Source organism: Acanthisitta chloris, unplaced genomic scaffold (assembly GCF_000695815.1).
Source record: "Acanthisitta chloris isolate BGI_N310 unplaced genomic scaffold, ASM69581v1 scaffold8302, whole genome shotgun sequence".
In the NCBI taxonomy this organism is placed as follows: domain Eukaryota; kingdom Metazoa; phylum Chordata; class Aves; order Passeriformes; family Acanthisittidae; genus Acanthisitta; species Acanthisitta chloris.
The window spans coordinates 19,125-46,864 of NW_008662144.1; the positions used below are offsets into that span (position 1 = coordinate 19,125).

At 42.8% G+C, this 27,740-nt stretch overlaps 1 protein-coding gene across 1 annotated transcript in view; it reads right to left on the reverse strand.

The window, feature by feature from the left end:
- The window catches only part of IGF1R (insulin-like growth factor 1 receptor), a gene marked incomplete at its 5' end in the record, with an annotated part of 139,924 nt that overhangs the window by 14,331 nt on the left and 97,853 nt on the right, over positions 1-27,740 (reverse strand). The window contains 16 exons of the mRNA XM_009070489.1: positions 286-445; positions 1,086-1,196; positions 1,492-1,721; positions 3,157-3,227; positions 4,613-4,718; positions 5,735-5,894; positions 6,211-6,347; positions 7,762-8,048; positions 12,186-12,390; positions 12,557-12,724; positions 13,176-13,414; positions 14,661-14,787; positions 16,950-17,164; positions 21,175-21,319; positions 23,091-23,236; positions 25,537-25,849. Coding sequence (XP_009068737.1) covers positions 286-445; positions 1,086-1,196; positions 1,492-1,721; positions 3,157-3,227; positions 4,613-4,718; positions 5,735-5,894; positions 6,211-6,347; positions 7,762-8,048; positions 12,186-12,390; positions 12,557-12,724; positions 13,176-13,414; positions 14,661-14,787; positions 16,950-17,164; positions 21,175-21,319; positions 23,091-23,236; positions 25,537-25,849 — 2,820 coding nt within the window. The remainder of the gene's footprint in view (positions 1-285; positions 446-1,085; positions 1,197-1,491; positions 1,722-3,156; positions 3,228-4,612; positions 4,719-5,734; positions 5,895-6,210; positions 6,348-7,761; positions 8,049-12,185; positions 12,391-12,556; positions 12,725-13,175; positions 13,415-14,660; positions 14,788-16,949; positions 17,165-21,174; positions 21,320-23,090; positions 23,237-25,536; positions 25,850-27,740) is intronic.

Sequence of the window (27,740 nt, forward strand, 5' to 3'; positions counted from 1 at the left end):
ACCACTGCCTCACTGGCTCGATTTAGACCCACAGGCTCTACTATTCCCTCACTGCAACAACAGCAAGAAGAGGTATTCCAGAAGTTTCAGCTCAGTGTTGTCTGCTCACAGGCCTTAAATCACAGCAGGTCTTCATAAAGAACATATTTCATTCTGCAGAGATGGAAACTAGAGCTCAGTTTTAGAAGACCTTTCCAACAGTCTCCAAAAAAAATTAAAATGGCTTCTAAGATGCTGACTTTTTGGGATGGTTCTATGATTTGTGTAGATGTCAGGACAGCCCACCTCCAATTTTCACTGTGAAGTCTTCTGCCACCATGCAGTTCCTGGCTGCAAGGTCTCTGTGCACGAACTTGTTGGCGTTGAGGTACGCCATCCCGTCCGCGATCTCTCCTGCCATCTGAATCATCTTCTTCAGAGTTGGAGGTGCCTGGCCAGGATTATTCTGAGCAAGATGAAGAAGATAAAACAGGTAACAGAACATATTCATTCTCTTGTGCACATATTGTCCTCATGTTCTGTTCCTTTAATTTATTCACATCAGAATTTCTAGATCAAGGGCAAAAGCTGCTGAGCTCATTTTCTGCACAGTCTGCTATGATTTCAGTGGCAAGTGACCTGTGTGTCATCTTTATCCTTCAGACCCTGTATCATATGTGACAATTTTAGCTGTTAGACTGATGGTCTATTTATGAGAGTTTGCATATTAGCTAAGATAACATTTACTTTCCAGCAGAGGCAACAGGCAGGATATACAACATGACACAATTGCCCTAACACACATGCTTCAACTAGCCAATTTTTTAACATCTTGATGAGAAATTAGATCAGACAAGAGATTTAATGCAAATCTGGAAAACAGCACTCAGTGACACAAGAAGGGACCTATTCCATGTAGTACACTGGGCTGCCTGCCATAGCTGCCTCATGAAAAAAGGTGTTGCAGATCACAGCAGCTCATGTTTTGTTCTTAGAGCTTAAGGAGAAGGGCAAGAAAGGCTAATTGCCTGCTGCTTCCAACGTGATGCTGTTTGTTCAAGATGATTCAAACTGAAGAAATACACATCCAGCAACTCCTGACTCACCTCTGTGTCTGGCCTCAATGATCTCAGGTAACTTTTGAGGTCCCCACGTGTCATCAGCTCCATGATAACCAGCGTAGGCTGGCCCTGAGAAACAACACCAAGCAGCCGAACCTGGCAGAGGGAAAACAAACCTTCAGTTACAAGTACAGATACTTGGAACTGCAGTCCTCATTTATTCATGTCAGTATGTAGCCCCAAACACCTGTGAACCTGTGGGAAAGGTCTGAAAGTAGACTTGGTTCCACTTTCTGACCCCTGTTTCGCAACGACAGCACAAAGCTGCACAGAGCTGAAGCTAAAATCCCAAGTTCCTGGTTCAGTCAGTGAGGACATGCCCTGACCACCCTGGTGTCAGTGAGCACCGAGGCTGCATGAGTCACAGCCTCCTCACTTCTTCATGACTTACCACATGGTGACAATTGAACTCCTTCATCACCGAGGCCTCGTTCAAGAACTCAATCCTCTCGCGCATACTCGCAGACTCGTTGACGGTCTTGATGGCCACTCTGGTCTCTGGCTCATCCTTCACCACTCCCTTGGCTATTCCCTCATACACCATTCCAAAGGAGCCTTGCCCAAGCTCCCGACACATGGTGATCTTCTCACGGGGCACCTCCCACTCATCTGGAACGTACACTATGGGGAGAAAGAACAGGCCATGATGTTCTGCTTCTGCACGTGGTGTGATCACTCACTGCTTGATGATACCAAGTGCCCAAACAAACAGTTGTACTGTAAAAACACCACACAGAATGCTGAGACCTTGCGTGACATACGCAAACCATCCATGGTCTGTCCCATACACAGAGAAGCAGCTGCTTGGCAATGACATATGCAAACCGTCCATGGTCTGTCCCATACACAGAGAAGCAGCTGCTTGGCATACAAATAAGTCTTAAAGAAATGTGTAGGTGGACTTGAAACAGCCTCACTATGGTACTGACATATCAGGATAGAAACAAGGAACCTCAAAGCACAAAATCAGGGTGGCAAGAGGCTTGAATCAATGCCTTAGGTCGGAGCTTTTCTTGGGATCCTTGGTTTTCTAATTCTTCCAGGCAGCATCAAAAATACTTGATCAACTGTATCAGGTTAGTTTCTGCTGTATTCTGTATTAACAGATTGATTTTATGACTAGAGGGAGGCAGACTCTGATCCAGCAGCTCTTTGCATGGAACTATTCTGATCCCTTGCACACACACACTGGTGCACCAGCAAAGGCAGAACTTGCTGCTGCTGCAGGTCTTTGATCTGAGGCAGGAGAGAGCTCTCAGAAGGTGACTGCCAGCAGGGAGAACTGCCTCAGGCAAGAAGACATCCAAGTACTCACTGATGCTGCTGCCTATCAGTCACCAATGGAGGGGACAGTTGTGTCACATGCTCTGCATGGGTGAAATGACAGGATGAAAATAGAGGATTATAGCACAAACACTGGCAGACCTTTAACCCTAATGGTGTTGCTATAAAAAATAGTAACAGTAGAATAGTCTGCTGGCACTCTGGATAAACCCAGGAGTCTCCTGGGGGTTTTGGGAAATGGTATTCCAGTGAGGAGTCTACAGCAACAGCACCAAACTAAATCATGAACAGGAGAACTGAGGCCTCGAGGAAATTTGTCTGATGTTCTGATTTCCTCAAGGAGTGGGTTGGTTCTGATAGGGCCAAAGATGAAAGACCACAAGTTCACGAATTGTTCCTTCATTCCAGTGAAAACATCACTGGAATGAAGCAGATGATAACCTTAAAGTGAAACTAATTAATCCAAATCTGCCTCAGCTGAATAAACTACAGGAAAACAGTTCAAAATCTCCCCAGTTTCACTAGAGAAGTGGCATTTACTGATGCTACAAATTACTGACCATCAGACTACTGCTACCGATACTGATGATCAGACGTTTACTGATTGATAATATTAATTATAATGAACATTACCAATTGTGGATTCCATGGCTGTGCTAATAGAACAGAGAAAGTGGTTTCACAACATACCTTTTAGAGTTTCATACCTTTCAGTCAGACACCACCAGAATATATGACAGTAAAAGCATCAGAAGCAAAAGGTCACACTCACCATCTGAGGCACTGAAGTACTCAGGGTTCACAGAAGCATAAAGTACTCCATTGCCCAGTCTGTCACTGTTCCTGTTGAAACATTGGTTTTCTTTTTAAATCTCTGAACCTAAGTTTATTTCAGACCATCTCTTCTGCAGCTCGTCCATTGTTTGCTCAACCACAGAATATTATTTACTGTATGTGAAGAGCTTTTCAAAGGGAACAAATCAAGTTCTTATTCTCCCTGAGATAATCAGTGGGAAAAACAGCCCAGAATAGCTTTCCCAGGAAACCTGGAATCTTCTCTATACCAAATCAGCACCAGAAAAATGTAAACACGAGGTGCTTTTAGCTGCTGAGTAAACTTCCCTTAAGAAAGGCAGATATGGATGGTGATAGAACCAGGAGACCTGTGGCTGAGAACATACTTTAACATCATCAGCTCTGCTGTGGGACAGAAGGGACCTAGAAGTGATCTTCTTTTAATGGGGGATTCCATTCTACTTTCCTAAACGTTTCTATTATTGTATTTTAAATCCACACAAATAATTCTCCCCCAGTTTTACTGTGGTGATTGTTGGAATAAAACATTAATTCAGCACTGTGAGAGCTCCTGCAGGAGACAGGCTGTAGAAATAAAACTATCAATCAGATCTCAGAAAATCAAAGACAAAGCATTCTTGTGGTGGAACAACAGTTTAAAGGAGGATGAGTTATCAGGTATTTCACCTAGGAGAGCCCAAGGGAAGGCCAAGCAGGTATTGTATTCACAGATACAAAACTCCTTCTGGAGTGCCTAAACAGAACTGGTACCACTGTCTGCAGTGTTACAAATGAATTAGAGCTGGAAATCATGGGATACTCAATGAGCATAATTAATCTGAGTGTAAAAGAACCCTCAATACCTAAGCAGATGCAAGGCTGAACATCTGCACTGACTTTAATAAGTTCTCATTATGTATTTCAATGAGACAAAAAAAATAAATCACTGCTTACAAAAAACCAAAACTGAGGAAAACAAATTAACAGAACAGTCTCCAAGACTGCTCTTGGCCAGGATATAATTTTTAAGTGAATGCAAAGACCTCAAAAAACCTCTAGAATTTGAAAGAATCAAATTAACCTAAATAGAACTAAATTTTTATGATTTATTTTGACCTATATTTCAGTCAAATCCTCTGACTATACAGGCCCAGAGTCTGCCATTGTTGCCCCACGGATATGTTCCTCACAAACCTTCCTCTTCAAATATGATACTGTAATAAAAAGCCTCTTCATATCTCCAGCAGCACAAGCCAGATGCTGGTAATTCTAAACCACCTCCTTTTACACAGCAACAAGCCAGAATCTACTTCAGCTTCTCAGCTCCTCTGAATGCCATTTCTCTTTTTAATTTCCAACTTGCTCCATGGGCACAGATCTGAAAATAAACAATTCCCCTCCTGCAGGTTTAAGCACCAGCATGTACAACTCACCTCTTTTTGTTAAAGACATAGAGCATTATCACCAGTCCCCCAATGATGAGCAGGAAAGCAATGGGGAGCACAATTACCAAGTGCAGGAAGTTTCCATAGTCTGCTGCTGCAATCAACAAGAAAACAATTGTATCAGGGTTTCTGTAAAACCTCTGTTAACAAAGAAACATTCAAAACCCACTCAGTGTATTTCCATACAGGGAAGAAATCAAAGTGCTCATTTTCTTGTCTGATGTGGAAAAATGTCCTGGGAAACCCTCCCTGCCTGCAGATGAGTGCAACAAGAAAGACACTGAATGGCTTTAATTTTGTACAGAACAGTGTCTGTCTGGGCTTTGTTTTCACAAGTTATGCTTAAGGACTTACATTCCTCAGTGAACAATATCTGATTGTTCGCTTGCACATTCACCTTTTTGCCACCTTTTGTTCACCTTGCAAGTGCTTATGCTTATATTCAGAATGTGCACACACTGCTCTTCACTTCCAGTTGTTCCAAGTCCAGCAATTAGAGCACCAAAAGGGAATAACAGATGGAGTTCCAGTTTTCTGGGGATATATTTGCTCTACAACTCAATCCTGAAATTTTTAAGGGTCTCTGTGGTCACTGGTGGTGTTGTTCCAAAATACAAATGACTCCCACTGTCAGGACCAGCATCACCCTTTCACCAAGATGTTATCTTTATCAAATGTCACTCAAGAACAGGTCAACCTGCCAGCCAAAAATCTAAACAAATGATTTGTTTCTTGTATTATTTTGCAATCTAAAGCAGGTTTGCCTAGTTGCCACAGCTTTTGTACACTCCAGCTCCATGCTGTTATGGCTAACATCACATTCCCAACATAGGTGCCCATTACAGGAAGCCACAGCAGTGTGTTCTATACACCCACGTCGTGGCTGCACCTCTCATGGATACACAGTGCTCAGGACCTCACATACACCTCATGGTTGCCAACACTTGCCAAAAAAAAAAGGAGCAAAGAGTTCCCAAAGAACTGTCAGCATGAGGAGTATTCTGAGGGCAGGCAAGATGCTCCTAAGCCCAGCTACATATATAATCATCAGGAATTATTAAAAAGACACTAGTACCTCAATTTGACACAGACAACGCACACTTGTCTTACCCTTGGGCTGCACATAGAAAGAGATTGGCTCAGTCCAGGATCCATTTCCAGCTAAGGAAGTGGCTTGAACTCTAGCAGAATAGTTTCCAGGGTTCAGGTGAGTGAGTTTAGCTCCTCCAAGCTTCTTGTATTCCTGTCTGGAAACACATTCCCGCTTCTCCTAAAAGAAAAAAGCAATTTACACATGTTAATATCTTCACATTCCCTCTCTGTTGTGAAAGCAATATAGCTGCAGGATAAGCTAATTTTTATAACTAAACCCCCCACCTGATCAGTTTTACTTCAAACACCTTAAGGATATACATGGAATTTAAGAACTCAAAACAAAGGAAACACAGGAATGGCATGTTGGCTGGTGCTGGGTGTTTGAACTCACAGTTCCTGCCTGTGGCCTGCAGCACTGCACAGAAGCATGTTAAGAAAGATCCTTTTTGTGTATAAATGAAGAGTTACAAGGAGTAATGTCAAATCCTCACCTCTCCGTGCTGCCCATACTTGATTTCATACATTAGTATCAGCCCATTTGGATTTGCAGGCTCCAACCACTTCAGGTAGACGGTATTTTCCTCTTTTGCTTCCCAAGATACCGTTCCTGGAATGTTATCTGCTCCCTCTGTAAGAGAGTTGCAGGTGATGTGAGAAGAACAGCTATTACTGGAACAGGAACTTATGCAAGAGTTGAGGAAAACGGAAGGTTCATTCTATTCTTTGAGTGCAGGAGAAATGCAGCAAGAGCTGTTCAAATCCAGGGAACAAACTGCATTGGCCAGACCAGATTAGCAGAGTCTGAACTGCTGGTTCCCAAAAAACCAGTGCAGTATATAAAGTTCCACCAGGTATGAGCTCTGTGTCAAAAAAACCTGCTCATCAACATCTGATTCTTCCTTCCTGACCTTCCACTACACCAAAACAGAGCAGAGCCATTCCCACAAAGGGCTGCAAACACACAACATCTGCCTCACTGACAGCCCCTTCCTAAAACAGTCTGAGGAAATATATCCCAGTTTAAAACAGTCTCATCAGCAATTCAGGAACTGCTTCATCTCTGTTTAGTTCCTAATAATCTTATGTGATTTATTCTAACCTTAAGAGAAATATGAAGCCTGTTTCAGTAAAAGAAAACAAGAGCACTTGTTAAAAAATACAGTTGTTAGGTTTAGAAGAAAACAGACTTGTTTAGCCTTTAATTTCAGAGCCATATGCTAAAAATCTGGGAACACTTATTTCCTTTTCCCTGATCTCACAGATTTCCTTATTTCCTTGAAATAAGCAATACTTTTTTTTTTTTGCTTTTTTTACTGACACAGCTGGATGTGGATTATGATAGCCTTTCCTTCCAGAAACAAAACAAAATTGCTACCATTCTGCATCCAATATCCCCAGACATCTGCTGGAGTCAGAAGCTCATTGCTGGATGTGTATGAGTTTACATTAAAATCATCTCTATTCTTCTCAGAAGAAGTACAATCTGTAAAATCCCAAACACGAGCAGAGCATTCAAAGTGTTTGAAGCACTCTAGAGGCCAAGGATTGGGCACAAAGAAACACAGTATTCCTCCTGTCTCCCAGGCTGGACAAACGCATGGTCATTCTGCGACAGAAGAAACATTTGGCAAACATTCCCACCAGCAACACTCCAACATCTGCAAACAGTTCAGAGTGAACACAGCAAACCCAAACATTAGCAGGGAATGTTGCCCTCTCCAGGGAACTGAGGAATGAAACCTTTCAGCCCACCATGTCTGTGGGTCTCACCTGTATCACTGGGAAACGGATTCTCTAATTACCTTGGCAGTCAACTTCTCCTTTCTCCAGATGACAGCACAGACTCAAACATATCACTCAGTACACGCAAGAGACCAGGCAAGGACATTAAACCAAAAATCTATGTAGTTCCCATTTATTTTCTTGCACAGAATTGCTTTATTACACCTCAACCTATTTTCAGCTGATTTTGGAGCTCGTCCTCCCCAAGCTTGACCTCTTCCCAACAACCAGACCAAAGCTGCACCCTTGTGAGAGCATACCTGAGGGCATGGTTCTGGCAAAGACAAAGTTGGACGCGCTACAGCCGAGCGTGTCAGCCTCGTGGTTGCAGCTGTGGATATCGATGCGGTAGAGGGTAAAAGGCTGGAGGTGGGAGATGACGGTTCTCTCCTTGCCATCCACTTTGGTCTCAAAGAATGGGTACTCCACCTCACTCTCCTCTGAGTCAGAGACATTGGTGAAGTGATCTGTCCCTGTGGAGTTCCTGCTGCGAGTGGCCAACGTGGCATTGGCGATGCGGAACACGTCCCTGCGCTTCCGATCGGGCCTGTGGAGCACACACACAGCCATGGAACAGGTCTCCTGAGAGAAAATCCACTTGTTCTCCAGCTTCAGGAAAGCTGTGCGAAACTCCCCAGTAAAACAGGCAACTGCTATTAAAAAAGCTAAATAAACTGCCAGGTAAAAGGAGAAGTTTCTCTCGTTCTGAACCTGCCACACGTCAGCACATCCCATTTTTACCTCTCTTTTGGTCAGGAACCAACCAAAACTCTGAAGCTCACTCTATGCCCCAACATAAATGTGCAAACTTCTGACCTCACACAATACACCAAAGAGCAAACAATGGCTCCACCACTACTCAGTAAGCATCCTGGATTTGTGTTTCATGACAGGAATGTTGATGCTTAAAATAAAAATCAGATGTGAAAGGCTGAAAAGGTTAGGGGGAAAAACTGTTTTGATGCTTGCTGGATTAGTAAAGGAAGTTAAGCCACTGAGAGTTAGCTTTGCACTTGTGATGTAATTACAGACCTTTGAATGTATTGCACTAAGAAAAGAAACCTTGGAATGCAGCTGCAGACCATGGATGTTCACCACCACTCGGGTGGTGTCTGTGTATCTCTACTCCTCTCACACAAATGAAAGCTCTGCAAAAGAACAATCTTCCTGTATGGGAAAACACAGCACTAATGCTGTGTAGAGCCAAAAGTTCAATGAACAGCTTTGCCTTACAGGCATCTGAGTGAAATTTAAGCAGAGTTAAAAACCTGAGGATTTACAGCAACACTACTGCTTTCCCAAGCCTAGCCAACTCCTGCAGTGCACAGCCCTGAGTACAAGCATCAAGATACTCAACCATTTGGGTGCTATCAGTAACCAACACCCAGTGGCCACACGTTAGACCTGTCCTCTGGTCTGGTCTCAGATCCAGGGGCAGTAACTACACAGGCCAAGCTGGCTTTTTCCACTCCTGCTCTCCTAGTCTACAAGGTTTGCAGGGCTGCTCACACCTGGAAAGCAAAGCCCCAGGGGAGGTAAAGGAGAATGTAAGAAGAGTCACACTTCAAAATCAGTTTGGGTTTGAACCCTATCCCACCTGAACTCACTTCACCAGTGCCCAGGGAGCACCTGGTCAGTGCAACAGGCATCAAAGGACATGAGGTCTAACATCCCTATCAGAGAGTGAGCTCCAAACCAGGCAAACGAGGCCTCCCTCAAACACACAACAGGAGGAAAGATGACTCAACAGGAGAAGTTAATTCACTGTCAAATATATCATCTCAGTACACACAGCCACAAAGCAGCATGCTGCAGGGAGAGCCAAAAACACACTGACTTGGTTTGGAAATCTTCCGGCAGAGGTTGGATGATTTTTTTTCAGGAGTTCAGTACAAAATTTTCCAAAATCCATTTACTATGCCTTGAGGTGTCATTTTGACACTCTTAGCCACCATGTAAACACAGTTAGCAAGAAATTGTTTTCAGCAACATGCAAGTGAATATCTTAAGTTGTCAGTTAAGGGAATTTCATAGGAGATATAAACACTTGTCCCTCCTTTACACTGGTATTTATGGAAATTACTCAACTCGTTCACCCTGTTTAGCATGAATAGTCATTTACTGCTTTAACTCAGTGGAAAGAACAAACTTTTAATCAGCAAAAGGTTGGATGCCTAGCACTGAACTCATGCACATTTGCACAGATTTTGTGATAAACGCAGTGAAAATAAAATGTCCATTTTCAATCAACTACTAAAGCATGTGCCAATGCAAGAACCCAAAAGGTCTGGCTTTATCAGCACTTTTATGGGATGCATGAAGTGTCAACTTCCTGAGGCTATCTGGGGGGAGGGGGGGAGAAGTACAGTCCCACCTTATCTTTGGGGAAAAAGATAAAGAGAAAGCAACACAAAAGTTGTCGGTGAAAACTACAGTTGTATCACAAAAAAAAAAAGAGCTGCAGAATAACCACAAGGCAAACATGATTAAAACACCAAGAGATTTGACACCACTGTGTTTCGGTCAAGCAGCTTCCTGCATTCATGAAAGGCACAGATAAAGGCAAAAAAACAAGCAGCCAAGGAAATAAGGAAAAGTCTAGAGATAAAAACATGAAAAATCTTCAGTAAAGGAGAGGAAGGAAGAGAAATGCAAGAGAACACTTAAAAATAACAGTATAAAAAACCTGAATGAAATTAGAAAGAAGAAAAAACTGTGGGGCATTTAACAGAAAAGTCACTGTTCTCATACTTCATGGCAATTTTAATGCTACTTCTCAGACATACAGAGCCCATCTCGTCCTGCTCATTAGAGAAACAAAAAATGGAAGAATAACTCATCCTCTGGCTGTGTCTCTTCAAGACTAAGCAGCGTCCTAGTGTTTGAAATCCACCTCACCACGGCAGTAAAACACACACGGGGTCATCCAGAAGTTGCACAAAAGATTAGATCAACAGACTCCTTAAACAATTTTAAAACCACCCAGTCAAATCCTTTCACACTGTATCATATGCTGCAACTCTTTCATAACATCCTGGAGACAGGTAGAGCACTGGAAACAAATCCTACTATTGATGCTTGCATTAACACATTAATTAACTTCTCCCTTGGGAAAGAGAGAAAAAAACTGACATCAACAAGTAACAAGCTGCTTAGATCTGGCCCATGGAGACATCTCACTAACTCATAATCTCTAATTTCCCTGACACAGAGTCTCTAAAGTTGCTTGGCTATGCAGCTACTGCTGAGTGTTGTACCTTATCTGCTCCTGCTGTTACAAAACAACCTCATGACAGTAAGTTAAGGGAAAAGGACAAACTTTCAGGAAATTCTTTGTGAACTGCTCAGTTTATTTGTTACTGCCCGAGTTCAAGGTTCTATGAAGTTCCTTTGGTGGGGGCAGGAGTGCAAGAAAGTTCAGGAGAAGATAACATATTTTAAATTACAAAGCTTTGAGGAAATAAAAATAAACCCTTTGCAAAAGACTTTCAAGCAGCTTAGACCTGACACATGCCTTTCAAAAGTCCTTGCTGTGTTTCATTTCAGAGAGTCCAAAACCAGAGCTCAAGATTTCACACTGCTGAGGAGTTACATCCTAGCCAGTCATGGTGGCTGTAACTTCTCTGTACCTCATCTTTGCTTCTGGTTCTCATCAACACTAGGGAAACGCTACATAAGTTCAAGCCCAAATGCTAAATGTGACCCAAACATCTCAGATGTACTTCATACTTCCCAAGAGAGGAGTATTTAGTCCCCCATTTTTTGGATAAAGCTAAGAAACTCTGAGAATATCATAATCCCAATGCCAACAAGTCAATCCAACATATTCTTGAATAAAGGTTCAAAAAATCACAATGAAGAGTGATATAAACCAGTTCTCAAACATGGGACTTGACCATAAACTTCACTTGCCAAGAGAGAGCAAGAGGTAATGTGCATGACTGAGCTCTGTCTGCGTGTGAATTGTAATGTAACAGCTATATACTGTCTGCCCAGCCCCAGGATCCAATTACCTAAAGAACAGCTCACCTGAAGGATAAATTGGAAACTCAAGGATCAAAATCACCAATTAATTCAGTAGTATCTACTCTATGTTGCAGCATAAAATCATTACGATTCCACTTAACACGTCAGCAGTTGTGTTTATCGTGCAAGAGTGGAAATATTTAATACTTCTCTGGAGCACAGACCCAGGAAGCCAATGTGCCCTTTGCAGTCTGTGCAGTGAGAAAGGAAGACCAGTTTCCATTCTGTGAGGTGACTATGCCCTTAATTTCAAAGGCAAATAAATCTTCACTTAATAGCACTTCAATGGCTATTTAATAGAGATCACATCTGAAACCCTTTGTCTGCCACATATCACTCATCTCTGAAACCCTCATAGACAAAGAGCTCCTCAAGTGACTCTTGACTCTGAAAAGAAACCATCACTGAAGTCCTTGATCGATACAGGTAAGAACCCTTACAATGGGCTAAAATGGAACGAAAGAGATGAAGATTAGCAAATAAGAGAAACTGCAAGTAAGGCTGTGAGCTCTCTCACGTGAAAGGAAAGGTAATGTTTGTGTGTTTCAGGTGTTGCTACAATGCTTTTATGTCCAGGAAGCCTCAGCTCTAGGAAATGCTAAAGCATTGAAATTATTAGCCTCATTTCCAAAGAGAAAACGTGTCCAAAATCCATTACCTGGGAACAAAGATGGAGTTGTGAAGGAAGTTCTCGAAGACCTTCCGGTACTCTGCTTCCTCCTTCTCAGCTTGTTTTTCTGCCTCTGTCTTGGGACAAGCACAACAAGGTCCTTTTTCTCCCACACAGCTCACTGGCTTGGTGGGTTCAGTAGCTTCTTCTGTGTCAATGGTCCCATCAGCATATCTTCGAATTGGGACTTTATCTGAAAAGAAAGGAACAGAGCTTGTTTCTGTGCTGTCCAGATTAGGAATATAGCAACAATCCATGCTTACCCACTCCCTCTACTTGCTGGTATTCATTAGCTCTTGCCAATGAAGTGCCTTGGCAGTAGAGTGCCAAACATTTCAACACATGTTTTGTTCTCCTACCTTTGGAGCAGTAATTGTGTCTGTAAAGGTAACTGTCCTGAGGCTGCTGCTGCCATCGCACGATGTAGTAGGAGAGGTTGCCATTGGGCAGAGAGGGAGGATTCCATTTCACAATCAGTTGGGATGAGGAGTTGGATGCTGAAATAACATCCAAGGGAATGGATGGCACTGGAGGAGGAAAAAATAAAGAAAGAAAAAGAAAGGTATTTAATACTAGAGCATTCTGCAATGTATTTCCATGCAAGCTTTTGATGCAAATCCCAATCCATTTCTATGCTGCAAGAACACCATCCCATTCCAAAGAAAGGATTATACCCCACTAACTGCAACCATATACAGTCTCAGTCCAAACTGATACTTAAATTTACCTCCACCAACAGAATAAAGCCAGAAATTCTAACTCCCAACAAACTCCCATGGAACTCAATGAAAACAATCTCTGAAAACCCAGTTTCAATTCAATTTTTAATGCTGCTTTCCTAATTACCCAAACTTCTAGCACTATGCACATCATCTGCACATAAACTCCATTTCTGCATTAACACCAGAACTTGCACAACAATCCACTAATCACACCTGCAGCATTACCAACCTCTTACCCCCGAGCTCAACCTCTCACCTGCAGCATTGGTTCGTATATATATAATTTCACTTTTTGCTCCATGAATATGATGGTTTTCCATCATTGTGAGGGTAACAGCCTTTACATAAATGGCATATTGGGTCCAAGGTTTCAATCCCTGCAGCAGAATTCCAGGATTGTTCTCTTTGTTTGGTGGCAGGTCAACATCAACCATGTTCCAGCTGTTGGAGCCACACGCGTCTTGCCCATCATACTCTGTCACATTTTTGAATGGTCTGAAATGTTCAAAGAAAAAAGTAGCACAATATGTTTATTTTCCCCTACAAATTGTCATATATGTATGAGAGTGCCTCACATCAATGTTGCTCAATGAAACAAATAAAGCATCCTTGTTTTCCATAACTGAATAAAATCCCTATTTCCAAGCTACACAAATTTCAGAGCTGAGCTTTAGCTGCAGGTCTTATCTTCAAGCACTAGCAATAAGGCAACATTCTCCAAGAAAACACTATATTTATCATTTTTTTATCCAAAACAGGTGGTGAAATGCTTCAGATACATTTAGATTTCAGGTAACATATATCAAACAGAAGCAACTCAACACAGCTATTGATAGTAGCTGAGTTTTTCACCATAAAGAACCCAAACTTCCATGACTAGCCCTGACCAGTCCAATGGGCTTTTTTGCTGCTTTTATTTCCACACAATACAAACAAACTTATATAGTCATACAGTTCTGCTTTTCAGTGGTTGCAACACAGGTGCAAGAGCATATAAACTCTTGTTATTAATCACCACAGACCTACCAGCATGGAGTTTATTGTATCCAATCACAATGATGTTCTTTTTCAAGTGATGCTGGACATGAACAGTTTGCCTCACAGCCTTGCTCCATATGCCACTGCCACCATTCCAACCCTCCCTTTCACACCTCCAATTAGATTGGAGTGTTACTATTGTGCTCATTTGTGGTTTTTATTATTTTAAATCTGAGCCATTACAAGGATATGCAAAGGCAGAGACACCTCCCAAGTAGTTTGGATGTCTCCAGTAACTGCTCCATGCCTTCATTTTCAAGAGACACTAATGTGGAAAACAGCCAAAGCTGGATAGTCTAAAGAACCCAAACCCTGAGCAGACAAGTCACGGAGGTGACAGGGCAAACTCCTGATATGTGATGCTCTCTAGTCACTACTATAACTAGAGAAGGAAAATATCTCAGTAAACATGATGACATATGAAGAGCTCCAAATCAGGTCCCTGTGAACAGCCAAGCCATCCATCTTTCTTTCTTTTATTTTACAATTTTAAACTTCCTGATGGATTTGCAATCCATTTGTAGGCTTTACGCAAAACAATCCTCTTTTTAAGGGAGGTTTTTGCTCCACCAAGGAAAGAGTTTGAATGAAAGCAGGACTTGAGGATGAAATACGTCAACTGGATGAGCTATCCAACAGAAGGAACAGAATTGTCTCCTATCTCCTGGACTGCCCTGATTAGTCTCTGACGACATCTACTTACGCTTCTTTGTAGTAAACAGTGAAGCTAATGAGATCTCTGTAATCTGGAGGGCGATAGCGCTCCCATGTTAGTTTAATCCGATTCTTCAGGGTAGTGTTGGAGACAAAATGCAGAATTTTACTTTCACCTGCAATACAAAAGGATAGGACAGAGTTCACACAACATCACCTGTTAGCTTTTGCTGTTTCTTAGCTATCAGTTTTAGCTAATGAGCGTTTCCAGTAGCACCTATTACACCACAGGATACCAACAGCCTTTGTCTCTGCAGACCTTCCTATTTCATCCAACTACATTTGAGTGCTTAAGGGTAAGCAGTGACCTTGACAATCATTTTAGAATATATTGGAGCTACTTGCTATTTTTTTAATTGAATCAGATTTTCTTTTAATGCATCATCAGAAAGGTCTTGAAACTACTTCAGGCTCTCCCTGAGTGAGGAATGGAAGTGCTGTTTATCCACAGGATTGGTTTGGAAGCACTAAATTCATCATCCAACTCCGAAGCACGTGCAGAGCAGTAACTGCCCTCTGTGTTCTCACTCTCCAGGACAACTTTTGACAACTACAATTTGTTTTTCTGGAGAGGGAACAACATGGGAAGGACAAAGGAGTTTACATTCCTATTCATGAGTGACTGGACCAAGAACTCCAAAACTCAGCTCATATACAGCACAACCATTTGATGGCAGCAGCTTCCAGCGACTCTTCTGAGCAGACCTGGATGGCAGCCCACAGCTTTGAAGTGAATGGTTTCCCACTACCAACTCACTGAGCTCTCCAATCCAAAACAACATAGCATTTTTAAAACTTAATTCTTGGATGAAGAAATCGTGTTCTGTCAACTGTGAGTTAGCTTCTAATGTTCCATAGAAGGCTCTGAAAATAAAGGGGTTTTCACCCTCGTGTACACTGGCACTGTTGGTGCTATCTTTGCAAAGGCAGTTCAGCTTTTGTTGATTCTTTTCCCCTTCTCAGAGTCAGAAAGCTTTCTGTGCTGGTTTCTTAAAAAAGCAGGCAGCGGCTGGCACTGGCCTCAGTGGTAGTAAGGCCTGGCTGTGTGTCTGTAACTCCTCCAGGACTGCAAGCCTTTGCTCTATTGAATGTGCAAAGAATGGAGGGTGCTCACAACAAGGATCTGGGCCATCTGCGTGTATGCATCATGCCTAGAGAGACATTCAGCACAGTACGTGTCCCAGTTCTGTAAACACCATCCACAACAAGGGGGCTTGACTTATACACAAGATCCATTTTAATTTACTCAGCTCCAAGAACACCACAAATAGACCAAAGGAAAAGTGCATTGTCAGTTCTAAGAGTCTGAGGTGAACTTTGTAAGCATTCTGTTGCCTTAATTCCTAGGTGACAGATTGCTTTTGAATGTGCTGGTTACACCTGATGTGCAGATGCACCAAGGCCAGGAGAGAACTTTCCAGTAACTCTGACCATTGCAGAATCCAAAATTATATGCAGAGACACTCAGGTTTAGAAAGACTGTACAACACTGAAAAATGTTCTCAAGTCACAAGGAAATAATTTGAAAAGAAAGCACAGAAAACCCAGTTTACAATAGGCATAGCATTCCTGGAGGTGCAATATTTGGCAGGAGCTGAGAAGCAGCTGAACATAACAAACTGTTTCAGTGCTATGGGATTGTTATTCAGTAGCATCCTTAGGATCAAAAAAGAGTAGATATCTGAGAGAGGAAAATACCTATAATGATGCACAATTACAAAGGAGACTGAGAAATTGCTCCTTGTTGGATACACCAAACCTCTGCATTTCATTTCTCATTTCCTAGGGCAGGAGCTGAGAAGCAGCTGAACATAACAAACTGTTTCAGTGCTATGGGATTGTTATTCAGTAGCATCCTTAGGATCAAAAAAGAGTAGATATCTGAGAGAGGAAAATACCTATAATGATGCACAATTACAAAGGAGACTGAGAAATTGCTCCTTGTTGGATACACCAAACCTCTGCATTTCATTTCTCATTTCCTAGTATGTTCCTATTGTTTTATGCTGCTGCTGTCACAAAACAAGGTATTTGGGAAGCAGTCATCTTCTACAAATGGGTTTTACAGATGAGATAGAGACTATGTAACCACATCATTTTCCACACATACTTTCCCAGCTACACTTTAAAACCTGAACAAGCAGAATGGCTGAAAGGCTCCTGTAAGTTCTAAACTCTAAACACTGCAGTGGTCAGCAATGAGGCAATGTGTTGGGTTTTTCTTGTGACACCTTCCTGTGCAGTTTGCCTTGAGATTTTGGGGGGTTGTTTTACTTACAAGAGGCTCTCTCCCCATTGTTCCTTGGATTTATATCTCCTTTGCTCTGTCGTCCCTTGGTTCCTGAAACTTCCTCCATACGGTAAATCTCAGAAACACAGAGTTTAGGATTAAAGGCAAAGTACATTTTCCCCTCACTGATCGTCAAGTTATGATGGTTCCAGTCCCAGAGCTGCTGAAGATTGTGGTTGTCAAGCACATAGAAGGAATAATTCCTAGAAGGAAGTTTTTGAAGAAAAAAGTATTAGCTTTAATTCATAGCAAATTCTAAAGAAGAATATCCCAATACAAGAAAACTTTAAAACACTGTGTTCCCTCTTCCTTTGAATTGGTGTTCAGCAGAATAAAGGGTTTTCTTCTCTCCCATGGAGCAGGTTTTCCCTGAATTCTCAGGGGGCAGGGAAATACAGGACTCCAAGGGTGACACCACACCATCTAAACCCACCCCACACTTATTTAATAATTGTATAGAAGCTGCTGTAAGGACTGCAAATCCATGCCCTCTGAACAGCAGCTCTCTGCACTGTATTTTCCATTTGGTGGCAAATGGGAAGCAGTAACCTTAGACACCTTATGGAAGGAAAGGCATGCAGCAGGTCTGACAATAAAACACAATCATTAACACAGCTGTCTTGCCTATGTTTACAAAGCAACTCTAAGAGCTTGCACAGTCAGGTTTCCTTGACTCTCTGTCTTAGTTTATCTCTTGGCCCAATAAAGATTTCCTACGTTGTGCCAAGTCCAGTTGCACCTGTACATCAAAACCTGACAGCAAACAGTTGTACTGACTGCACAGAGTCCACACTTCAAAGAACAGAACTAAACATAGGCAGCTGTGCTGAGCCCACTCCCTAAGCACAGCCATGGAATGACATGCACATCCTTTACTTCCACAGACACCAAACACAAAGCTGTGTGTGCAAATCCTATTAAATATTATGAAGAAATTCCTGGTACTATCAATTGTGCTGAATTTGAAAAAAACCCAAACCACAAGTGCAGCAGAAACAAGACTACAGGCTCTACATCAGCACCAACACAACACCTGCAAGGACACTGACACTTTGGGATAGCAGGGACAGGAATGCACCACTGGGACATGAGTTTCAGATCTGCATAGCTGATGAACCTAAATCAAACCAATCCACCATGGCAGCATTTATTACACTTCTGTACAAGTCCCCCCAGTGTGAACTGCAGAAATATAAAATCCATTATTAACACAACAAAGCCCATCCTGCATCGGAAAGGCAATGCCAACAGTTATACCAGGCTGTGTGCTCAGCTGACAAGGGAGCAGAGATGTGTTTGTGCTTTAAATGCATCTTGCCAGGAGAGAACAAGGATGCTGAACTGCATGTGGGATTTGACAGACATCACCAAATCCTGTGCTGATTTGGAAGTAATGCACCTCACTAATACTGAAGTTCAGTGTTTTCTTGTCTTGTTTGAAAAGGTAAACTAATGAGCTTCTTAAGCTCCCACACCAACCCAGGCTCACACCTCAGTGTACAAGGTCCCCAACTCACCTTCTGAAGCTTCACTTAGACATGGACCCCTGAGAAACAGTCTCCTTAGAGACTCCCCTTAGACCAAACCAAGCTGAGGAGCATCCCCCACGGGAGCCTGCACTGCAGACACGCTCACCACCCGTGTCACCACCAGCCTGGAGAGCGTTATTCATTCCCCAAACACCCTCACACGCAGGGTGACTGCTGTGCTGAAATGCTCTGGCTAGATCAAGCCTTGCTGCTATCGTGCTGACTGAATTCACCACACCCTGGCAACAAGGATCCCAGGAAAACAAACCGTGAGGAGCCACACAACAGCTAGGGATCCTCTTCACACCTTCCAATGAGCCTGACAGCTACTGATGCCTCTGCTTCAAAATGGTGTAGAAAACAGGGGGGAGGTTGTTTTGCTTTTATCCAGACTGTCCCCAGTTTGCTGCTCAAGTTAAAACACATCAGCACCGGGTCAGTGCCACAACTGGAACTCCTCCTCAGTCACCATCTCCTCACTTGCTCCTGAAGGGCACAAACTGCTCATTTTCCAGGTACCTGACCCAGGATGCTTTGAGAAGTGCTGCCTACACACCATCCATCAACACAGCAGCTGCAGCCAGTGACAGCAGTGAACACACAGACCACAGCAGAGCATGGAAGGGGCCTGGCAGAGTCAGTGCCAGACAAGGGATCAAAATCCTGCAACAGACACTGTGTCCCCTCCAGCACATCTCCATTTCAGTTGCCCTGTTTGCCAAGAGAAATTATCTTCTTGCTGTGGGAGTACATTCACTACAAATGGTGTTCAGAACAGGCAATGAAAACTCTGTAAACAAAGTAGATTCCCTCTAAACTTTGCACTTTCTGTGATAACCAGGGCAGGCACCAGCAACTGAATAAGGAACAAAGAAATACTCAAGTGCTGTTTTGTTAGTGCAGTTCAACAAATAGTGGGACAGAGGCAGTGGGGTCAGTCATGCAATGAACAACGATCATAATGGACCTTAAGTTACCCTCCCTCTCACCCCCAAGGCAGGGCTGGCACACACAGCTCTTGTTCCAGCAGCCCAGTGCTTCCCAGGTTAAGATCCCAGACCCTGTTGTTCATAACTCTGCCCAAGTAATTGTTTAAGCTCAGTTCTTCCTTGCCAGGTGCCTACTTTCATCTAAGTATTTTTGGAAATGCTATTTAGACTGTGGTAATGCCTAAGTTATGCCAAGCATTTTCCAAGCAAAGAGACTGCCCCTGACCCTAAGAATGTAGCTGCAGTCATTTCCTAGCGTAGGGGAATTTTAGCACATGCAGTTTCTTACTATAGATCTATTTTACTTTCCCACTGAGTCCTGTTTTCTCCTTCAAAGCTGCACCCATTCACTTCTCTACTTGGGAATCCAATTGAAAAACTTGCCATTTCCCTTCACATCAGCTCTGCTTGCTGACAGACGAGGTACTATAAACATAATTACTGCTTGAGACACAAAGCTAAACTCTAATTTAAAGAGATCAAGGCAGGGAGGGGAGAGAAGAAAAGACAAATCGATGAGTGGAGTATCTGTGAGGACACACCACACCGTGAGTGGGACTGTGAGCTGTGTGCTACACACTGAGCCTCTGGGATTTGCAGTTAGCAGGAAGCTTCTCCATGGAGCCACTGTTCTTCCTGAGGGAGACACTGTGCTCTGCAAGGGCAGGAGGAAGAGCTGCCCTTGCACTCTGTCAGATGGTGGAATTTTAAGAATTTAAGGCTGACCAAAGACTAACCTGAGAGAAAGAGGGAGGTAGTGAGGAATCATCCCTCATGCTGTAACTTTATCCAGTCAGGGCAGATAAATCAGACACGAGCAACCTTTCCCATGACCCTCCAACCACATTTTCTTCTATGATCTCCCCTAATTCTTCATCTAATAGTTCTGCTATTATGGAGGGAGACTAAATTCTCCCAGAGAACACTGGTTGAAACTTGGGATTGGAAACTTGATTTGGGAAGAGTAAGAGCAAGGCAGTTTGCTGAAGGACCATCACCACACCTCAGCATCACGTGTTCTGTGGGGATAAAAACTTTTGCCTTGACAGTCTTTTACCATCATAGGAAAACAGGAGTTATGTACAGCAAAAAGTACCACATGCTGAGTAACTACAGAAGCAATATAATCCACAGCAAACATTTCAAGGGATCAATTTTACTCTCCCTGACCAATCTTTTTCCTGCTCAGTAGATAATTCGTTTCCTGTTAACATTTCAAGGAGTTGGAAACAACTTGCAATTTGTTTCATACTAGCTGGGTCACTTCCCAGTTGTACTCCCTGGTCAGTAAAGTCCAGGTTTCCTTTCAGCTGACATTCTCCATAAAATGCTGCTAAAAGCCAACATTAAGAACTGCAAGAAAATCCAAGTGTTTCTGAAGACTCTTTTCTCAAATAGAGCAAAAAGAACAAACAAAACCACTCTATCAATGTAAAGAAACTCCCTAGAAAAGCCTAAAGAGAAAAGCAACACCAAAGCTCCCATAAAATACTTGTAACATACTCAATTTAATATGCTGATTTGGAGAGCAATGCAAATGAGCAATGCTGTGCAGAGGTGTTCATTAGGAGAAAAACGCTGCATATTAGTGGAAGAGAAGATTCTATAAATGACATGTGAATGTTTTTTAGGAGATTTATTCTCCACAGCTTTCTATTACAGTGAAATTGCATCTGCAAATATCTGAACACTTACCCATCCACCTGTTCCTCTCCCAGAATATACCGCAGGTTCTTCAAGAAAGACAGGGAGACCAATGCATGGGAATGACGAATCTTCACATACCCTGTCACTGTCTCAATCAGACCCATAAAATTCTCCAGTTCTGAGGCAATGTTACCTACAGTAAGAAAAAGATAATTCTGTTGTTATAGAATTCACAGCTTTGGTGTTTTGCTTAATGCAGTATTAGCTCAGTAAAAAGAAAATGTTTGTATTTGTTGCTGTTGAAAATGAGAGACACCAGTTTTCCTCCTCCAGTATTAGTTGCCTGTACAGTCAAAAGGTTGAAGGGCAAAATTAAGCCACAGAGCAACAGTGGGAAACCAGTCTTGCTTTTCCATACTGGAATACCTGCTTTTTCCATGGGCATTGCACTCTGAAGCCAGCACCAAATGGTGAAACAGCATTCTGGCAGGGACGAAAAGACCCTTGTGTAAATGTACACATCCATGAAACTGGAACTGCTCTTTGGGTATGGAGCAAAGCTCAGGCAGAAAGCTCCACTGGAAAGCAGAGAATGAGGCTGAAGATGAAGAGGTGGAGGTATGTTACTGGTCTGCTCAGGGGCACAGAGCATTGCTTTCCGTGACCTAAAAAGCTATGGCTACAAACCTGAGAACTCTTGATGAAACAGCAAAGATAAAACCATAAGGATATCCTCATGCCATGGAGCATGTTCCATACAACTCACTGAAGTGACTTTCTATTACAGATTACTTAGATGTCTAGAGAGGAAGCTCCACTCTTCAGTACTGCCTGCTCCCTATGAACTGCACTTGTCCATCCTTCACAAGCTCAAGCTCTGCTGTCCTTAGCTCCAGCAATCCCTGGCCCACACCAGTTGCCTGGTGTCATTATCCTGAAAAATCACACTGCAGTTTTAAGGCAAAATTCTTAAGGGCTTAGGACGGAAGAGGCTGCTATGGGGTGAGTTTGCTGCCATAAACACACTAAAGTCCTAAGAGAAGGCTGGGAAGCCAAATTAGCAAATACCAATGATTGGTTCCCATACCAAACAAGCTGGGAGGAAGCAGATGTTCCTCAGGACTCTAAAGATAATGTTTAAACAAACCCCAAACCCCACACTTGCCAAGGGTAACTGAACATCTCCCATAAGGGGAGATTGTACCTACAGCAGTGGGACTAGGAGTGATATAAACCACATGAAGCTGCTACTAAACCCTGAAGGTTTCATCCTTGGGAATGGGAATGGAGACACTTTCAACCTTATTCACGAAACCAAAAGGGACCTTCCATAGGGAGACACATGTCCAATAAAAACTAACAGTGATTTTTACTCTGCTTTTAAGAGCTCATCAACTGTCAACACTTCCCCAGCTGATGAATCACTGCTCTGACAAATTTAATCTAGAGCTTGTTCAAGACATGTGACAAGAGTGGCCAGCTCACTAACGCTGACCATCCAGCAGCACAGTGTCAGGCTTTATATGAGCTCTCAGCACTGTGGATTCCATGTTCTAGCAAAACACCACACCTCGCCTTAAAAACTGAGGATATGCAGTCTTACAGTGCCATGTGACAAGTTATTTACCTACCCAGATGCAAGGATTTTCAACTTTTCCACCTTCTCTGGCCTTTATTGTTCCCTTGGGACTAACTGCTCATCTAACTGCCTAATCCTGGTTCCCTGTCCTGCCAAAACAGCTAGCAAAAACACCAGTTTTCCCTGGGAGCTGAATACCTATTCCACCCGCACGGGGCAGGACGGAGCCACCGTGGGCCAAATCAAACAGGAGAGCTGCTATGGGACTGGAAAGCAAACACTGAGTTTATAATGCTCTTATCACTCTGCTGACGACAAAAGGAAAACTCTGAACAGCAGAAAAGCAGCTTTATCAGAGGTTCAGACAGAGAGGGCAACCACTTACTTCCACGACGGATGTTGATCAGTAGATTTCCCTTGAGAATTGTGCATCCCTGCAACATTTGTGCTGATGTGACAGAGTCAATGGTCTTTGTTTTCCCATCCTCACAAATTTTGGGGCACGGCCCCTCACAAGGACTGCAGAACATGCTGTTAGGAAAGGAAGGAAGACTGAAAAAGCAATGATACACAACTCAGTCTACAGACAGCTTTGAGTTTGAAATTCAACATTTCCCTTTAAAGTTTAGCCATATCCTTCAGGTTAGCATGAAACCTAACATACTTGTTCAGAGGGCAGATTTGCCTGCTGGACTCCAGAGAGGCTGCAGCATCATACCTCTGGCTTACAGCAACACTCTCTGCCAGCTTCTGGAAGGCTCTGTGGTCCTTCCAAAGTTAAAGGCACTTCAGGTAACACTCAGTGCCCTTGCATTTGTGCGTTTACTCTGACTTAATTATACCCAGAAAGACCTGCAGTGAGGTTTCATGCTAATCCAGGCCCAACCTCCCCAAACAGTCCAGCCAAGAACTGGAAATGGGAAAATACTGTTCACGTTCTTATAAAGTTGCCTGTCTCCATGCCCTTAAACCAATATTTGAAGCTCAGTGCTAGGGAATTCCATGCTCCTGGCCATGTTAACTCAGGAAAGACAACTGTGGGGGCATACAGTCAGGAGTGATGTGGAGAAAGTGAGCAGTGAATTAGTCACTACTTCTTATAGCTTAAGAGGTATTAAAGCAGCAATTTGAAGCGAACAGAAGGTTGTATCTTGGTGCAAGAAAAACTAATTGGCAACAGGAATTGGGAGAGGCAGACCAGAAGTCTAAGCAGGTTCAAAATGGGTGATACAGACGGAAAGAAAACAGGTCACCAATGACTATAAAACACCAAGACAGACACAGCCCCAAAATCAAGAGAAACCAGATTGCCAGGAGCTTGGAGGAAACACTGAGGCACAGACTCACTTCTCCTGCTTCTTACACTCACAGGCACTCAGAGGCATTTTTAGTGGCCAAGTTCAAGAAACAAGAACTCAGGTCAGTCCAGTCTTTGGCTAGAGCAGCTTTTAAAAAGCTCCATATTATACTGCATGCATACTCATCTCAAAATTGAACACTTCATATGTGCACAAAACAGGTCCTCTGATGACTCCTCCTGGCAAATGTCTTTCCTGATTTAAGGCAATTTTGATGTTTCAATTTATGCTAGCACTTTCCTTGGCATTTCATGATTACTTACCCCGCCTTATCATTTTAGAGAGGAAAAATAAAACGACAAAACCAAACCCAGCTCCAAAGACAAAGACTTCTGCTGTCAAACCTGATCAACATGGACTTACTATTTATTCTGCTAAAAACAAACTGAACCCACTTTCTTCTGAGGCTTAAAGAAACATGTAAATTGATAACAGTTTTCCATGCATAAACCATAAGAGAAAGAAGCTCCATTTCTTAGTAGTAAGCTCCTATTTCCAAATCCTGCACTGTAACATGCCACAAACCACTAAAAGCTGCAGACACAAGAAAGAGGCTTCAACTAAATGTACAAAGAATGCTGGAAATGCTTTCCATTTGCAACTATTTGTTAACACCATCTCTGGGGAACAGAACATTCACTGGCCTTGAGTTACAGCTCCTTTCAATCTCTGCAGGCGAGCACAACACCGAGATAAGATAGGATGCACTTCAGCGTAAGCAGCTCTAACAGTTGGTACTACAAGCTCTAGTAGATAACAAAAGCAGCATTTCTCAGGTGAATATCTGGATTCCAGCAGTGCTAAGTTGCTTACACTCAAATGTGAGCCAGAGACTGCCTCAAATGGATGGATGACACACATGCACAGACACATGCTGCGCAGGTATCATCACAACCACCTTTCCAAAAACCCAACGGCCTACAGAGATATCTTTGCCTACTGACCCTTGGAAGTTGTGAACTTTGAGTAAAAGATAGGCAGTGTGCTAAAATTTGTAGTGTTCCAGTACTATGCTAAAAAGATGTCACCATCTATACAGTTACTCCCTTCTGAAACACCACTGTTATCTTCTGGAAACAGTGAAGAAAAGGGAGAGAAAATAAAATTCACTGTGGAACATGTGTTTAAAATGCAGACACACACAGAGCAAATAATGTGCAGGGCAAGGTAACTCCTATGGTTTGCTTTGCGTGACAATGGTCATAGGCCAACTCCAACCCTGTGTTCCTGGGCTTCACTTTCATTTTGGTACCCTCTATTTTGAGACCTGGTTCTGCACTGCACTGACCTCACACCCTTCTGAAGAACCAGTGGCCACTGACAATGAACAGGACCACACACCATCAGACTGTCCAATGGTGAATTCACCTTAACCTGCCTCTACCAAGATGCCCTGCAATTCCCCACTCTATGTCCTCACTTCCTCAACACAAACACAATTAACTCCAAGAGACTTTCCCAATGCTGCATTACCTTTGGCTCCCATTGCGGATGAATCCAGAGGGACACTCAGCCATGCACTCATCGTTGTGAATCACAAACTTCTCAAATTCACTGGCATCAGTGGCAGGGACTTTGGAGCAGAACTCTTTAGTCACGCAGCGCCAGCCCTCGAACTTGTATGTGTTGGGGGGGCAGGTGGGCATGCAGACTCCCTCGTAGTAGTAGTTGCGGCAAGCCACGCAGGCTGTGTTGTTGTCTGGTGCTGTGCAGCTCCCCAGGCACTCAGGATGGCAACACTCATTCTGGTCTGTGCAGGCTCTCTTGCCACACGAGCTGGGGCACACTGCAGGACAGAAAACAAGGGAGCATGAGCTAGAGCTGTTAAATAAAGCGAACGGCATTAAGGGAAAAACCCTGTTCTGTACAACTCTATGACAATTTCATTCCATGGGCTCTGGAGTATCTCTGGGAAAAAAAACCACTGACAGAAAAACCACTCCTGTAAAAAATTCTGGTTTTCTCAGTTTTACTTGCCTGAAAGTATCTTTTCCTCAGATCAAATTTACGACATGAACCAAGTAAGTAATAAAGAAAACTGCTGAAAGCAAGATCAACATAAGGATAATGGAAACAGGCAGTACTGGAACCTATTCCATAGCCCTAGCATTACAGATAATTTTTTCTTTGGCACGCTGACTTATTGTCTTTCTAAGCATTTCTTGTCTTCCCTATTTGTACTTCAAATTGGTCTTTTACTGGCAAGAAAACAAGCTTCCTTCAAACGACTTAACTGCACTTGTAGAAGGAAGCACTGCTCTACTGGAGCACACATGGTTAGGCTGACCCCAGTGCAGCACCCCAATGTTGCTTGTGTATGCAAAACGTGGTTTAATAAAGGATCAAATCATCATCCACATCAAATACTGCGGAATTATGGAGCTACTATTTTCCCCCTGAAAAGCATAACAGATTTCTGCCTTATCCTCAAATTCTGGGTTTAGAGAACAAAATATGAAAGGGAGAAAAAAAAATGGGGTGCAAATTTATGGAGACATTTGTTTTATGTGAAAGCATTTCAGCTTGGAAGGCAGGAACAAAGAGCAGAATCCCCAGCAGCAGAGCTCACCACTGTTAGATCAAAAGAAGTGGCAGCATTATATTTATGTAACAACAGCATTTTGATTACAGCACTGTATGGCCTTTTAGCCACACGAGCCATGTGCCAGAGGCTCTGGAAACACACACATATTGGAAATCTGGTTTGCATTAAGGAGCTGTTTGCCGCTTTCTAACTTAGCTAAAACACTGTACCAATAACAACAGCAGAAAACTGAATTTCAGTGGTACAACCTACAGCGAGATCCAAGCGAAGTACCACAGACATTTACAGCGAAGGACCTGAGCAAAAAGCATAGCACTAGGTAAAAAGCTAATATCCCCAAATGGCCATGGAAGCAGCTAACAAAGCCATAACAGGTACACAAAAGTTCAGCATTGTGATTTATCTTTCAGTTTGCAGCTATAGTGTTCTTTTAATATCCTTTAATAAAATCTTGATGCCTTTCTCCTCCCATATCAAGGTCCAAGCTTTCCAGTGTGTATTTACAATTCCACTGAGCAGAGCACCACTAGCATGGCACAGGACAAAATGCACAAGAATGCTATTAATTAATTAATCAATTAATAATAATGATAATGATAATAATAATAATAACAACAATAACAACAATAATAATAATAATAACAACAGCAACAACAACAACAACCATTTCCCCACCAAAAAAAAACCCCATTGTTGATAGCTCTGCATCAAGGATGTTGACATCTTACATCAAGTTTTGATTATAAGAAGCCTGGAAAAGAGAAGGCTTTGGGGTCACGTAATTGTGGCTGACAAGAAAGATGGAGAGAGACTATTTAAAAGGGCCTGGAAGGACAGAATAAGGGAGAATGGCTTCACACTGAAAGAGGGTAGGTTTAGATTAGATATCAAGAAGAAATTTTTCCCTGTGGGGTTGGTGAGCTACTGGCACAGGTTGCCCAGAGAAGCTGTGGCTGCCCCAACCCTCTAAGGGTTCAAGGCCAGGCTGGATGGGGCTTGCAGGGAAAGGGCTCCCTGCCCATGGCAGAGGCTTGGAACTGAATGAGCTTTAAGGTCCCTTCAACCCAGACCATTCTGAGATTCTACGATTCTATGAACAAGGAGGTGAGAGCATGAGGATGGCTGATGCAGG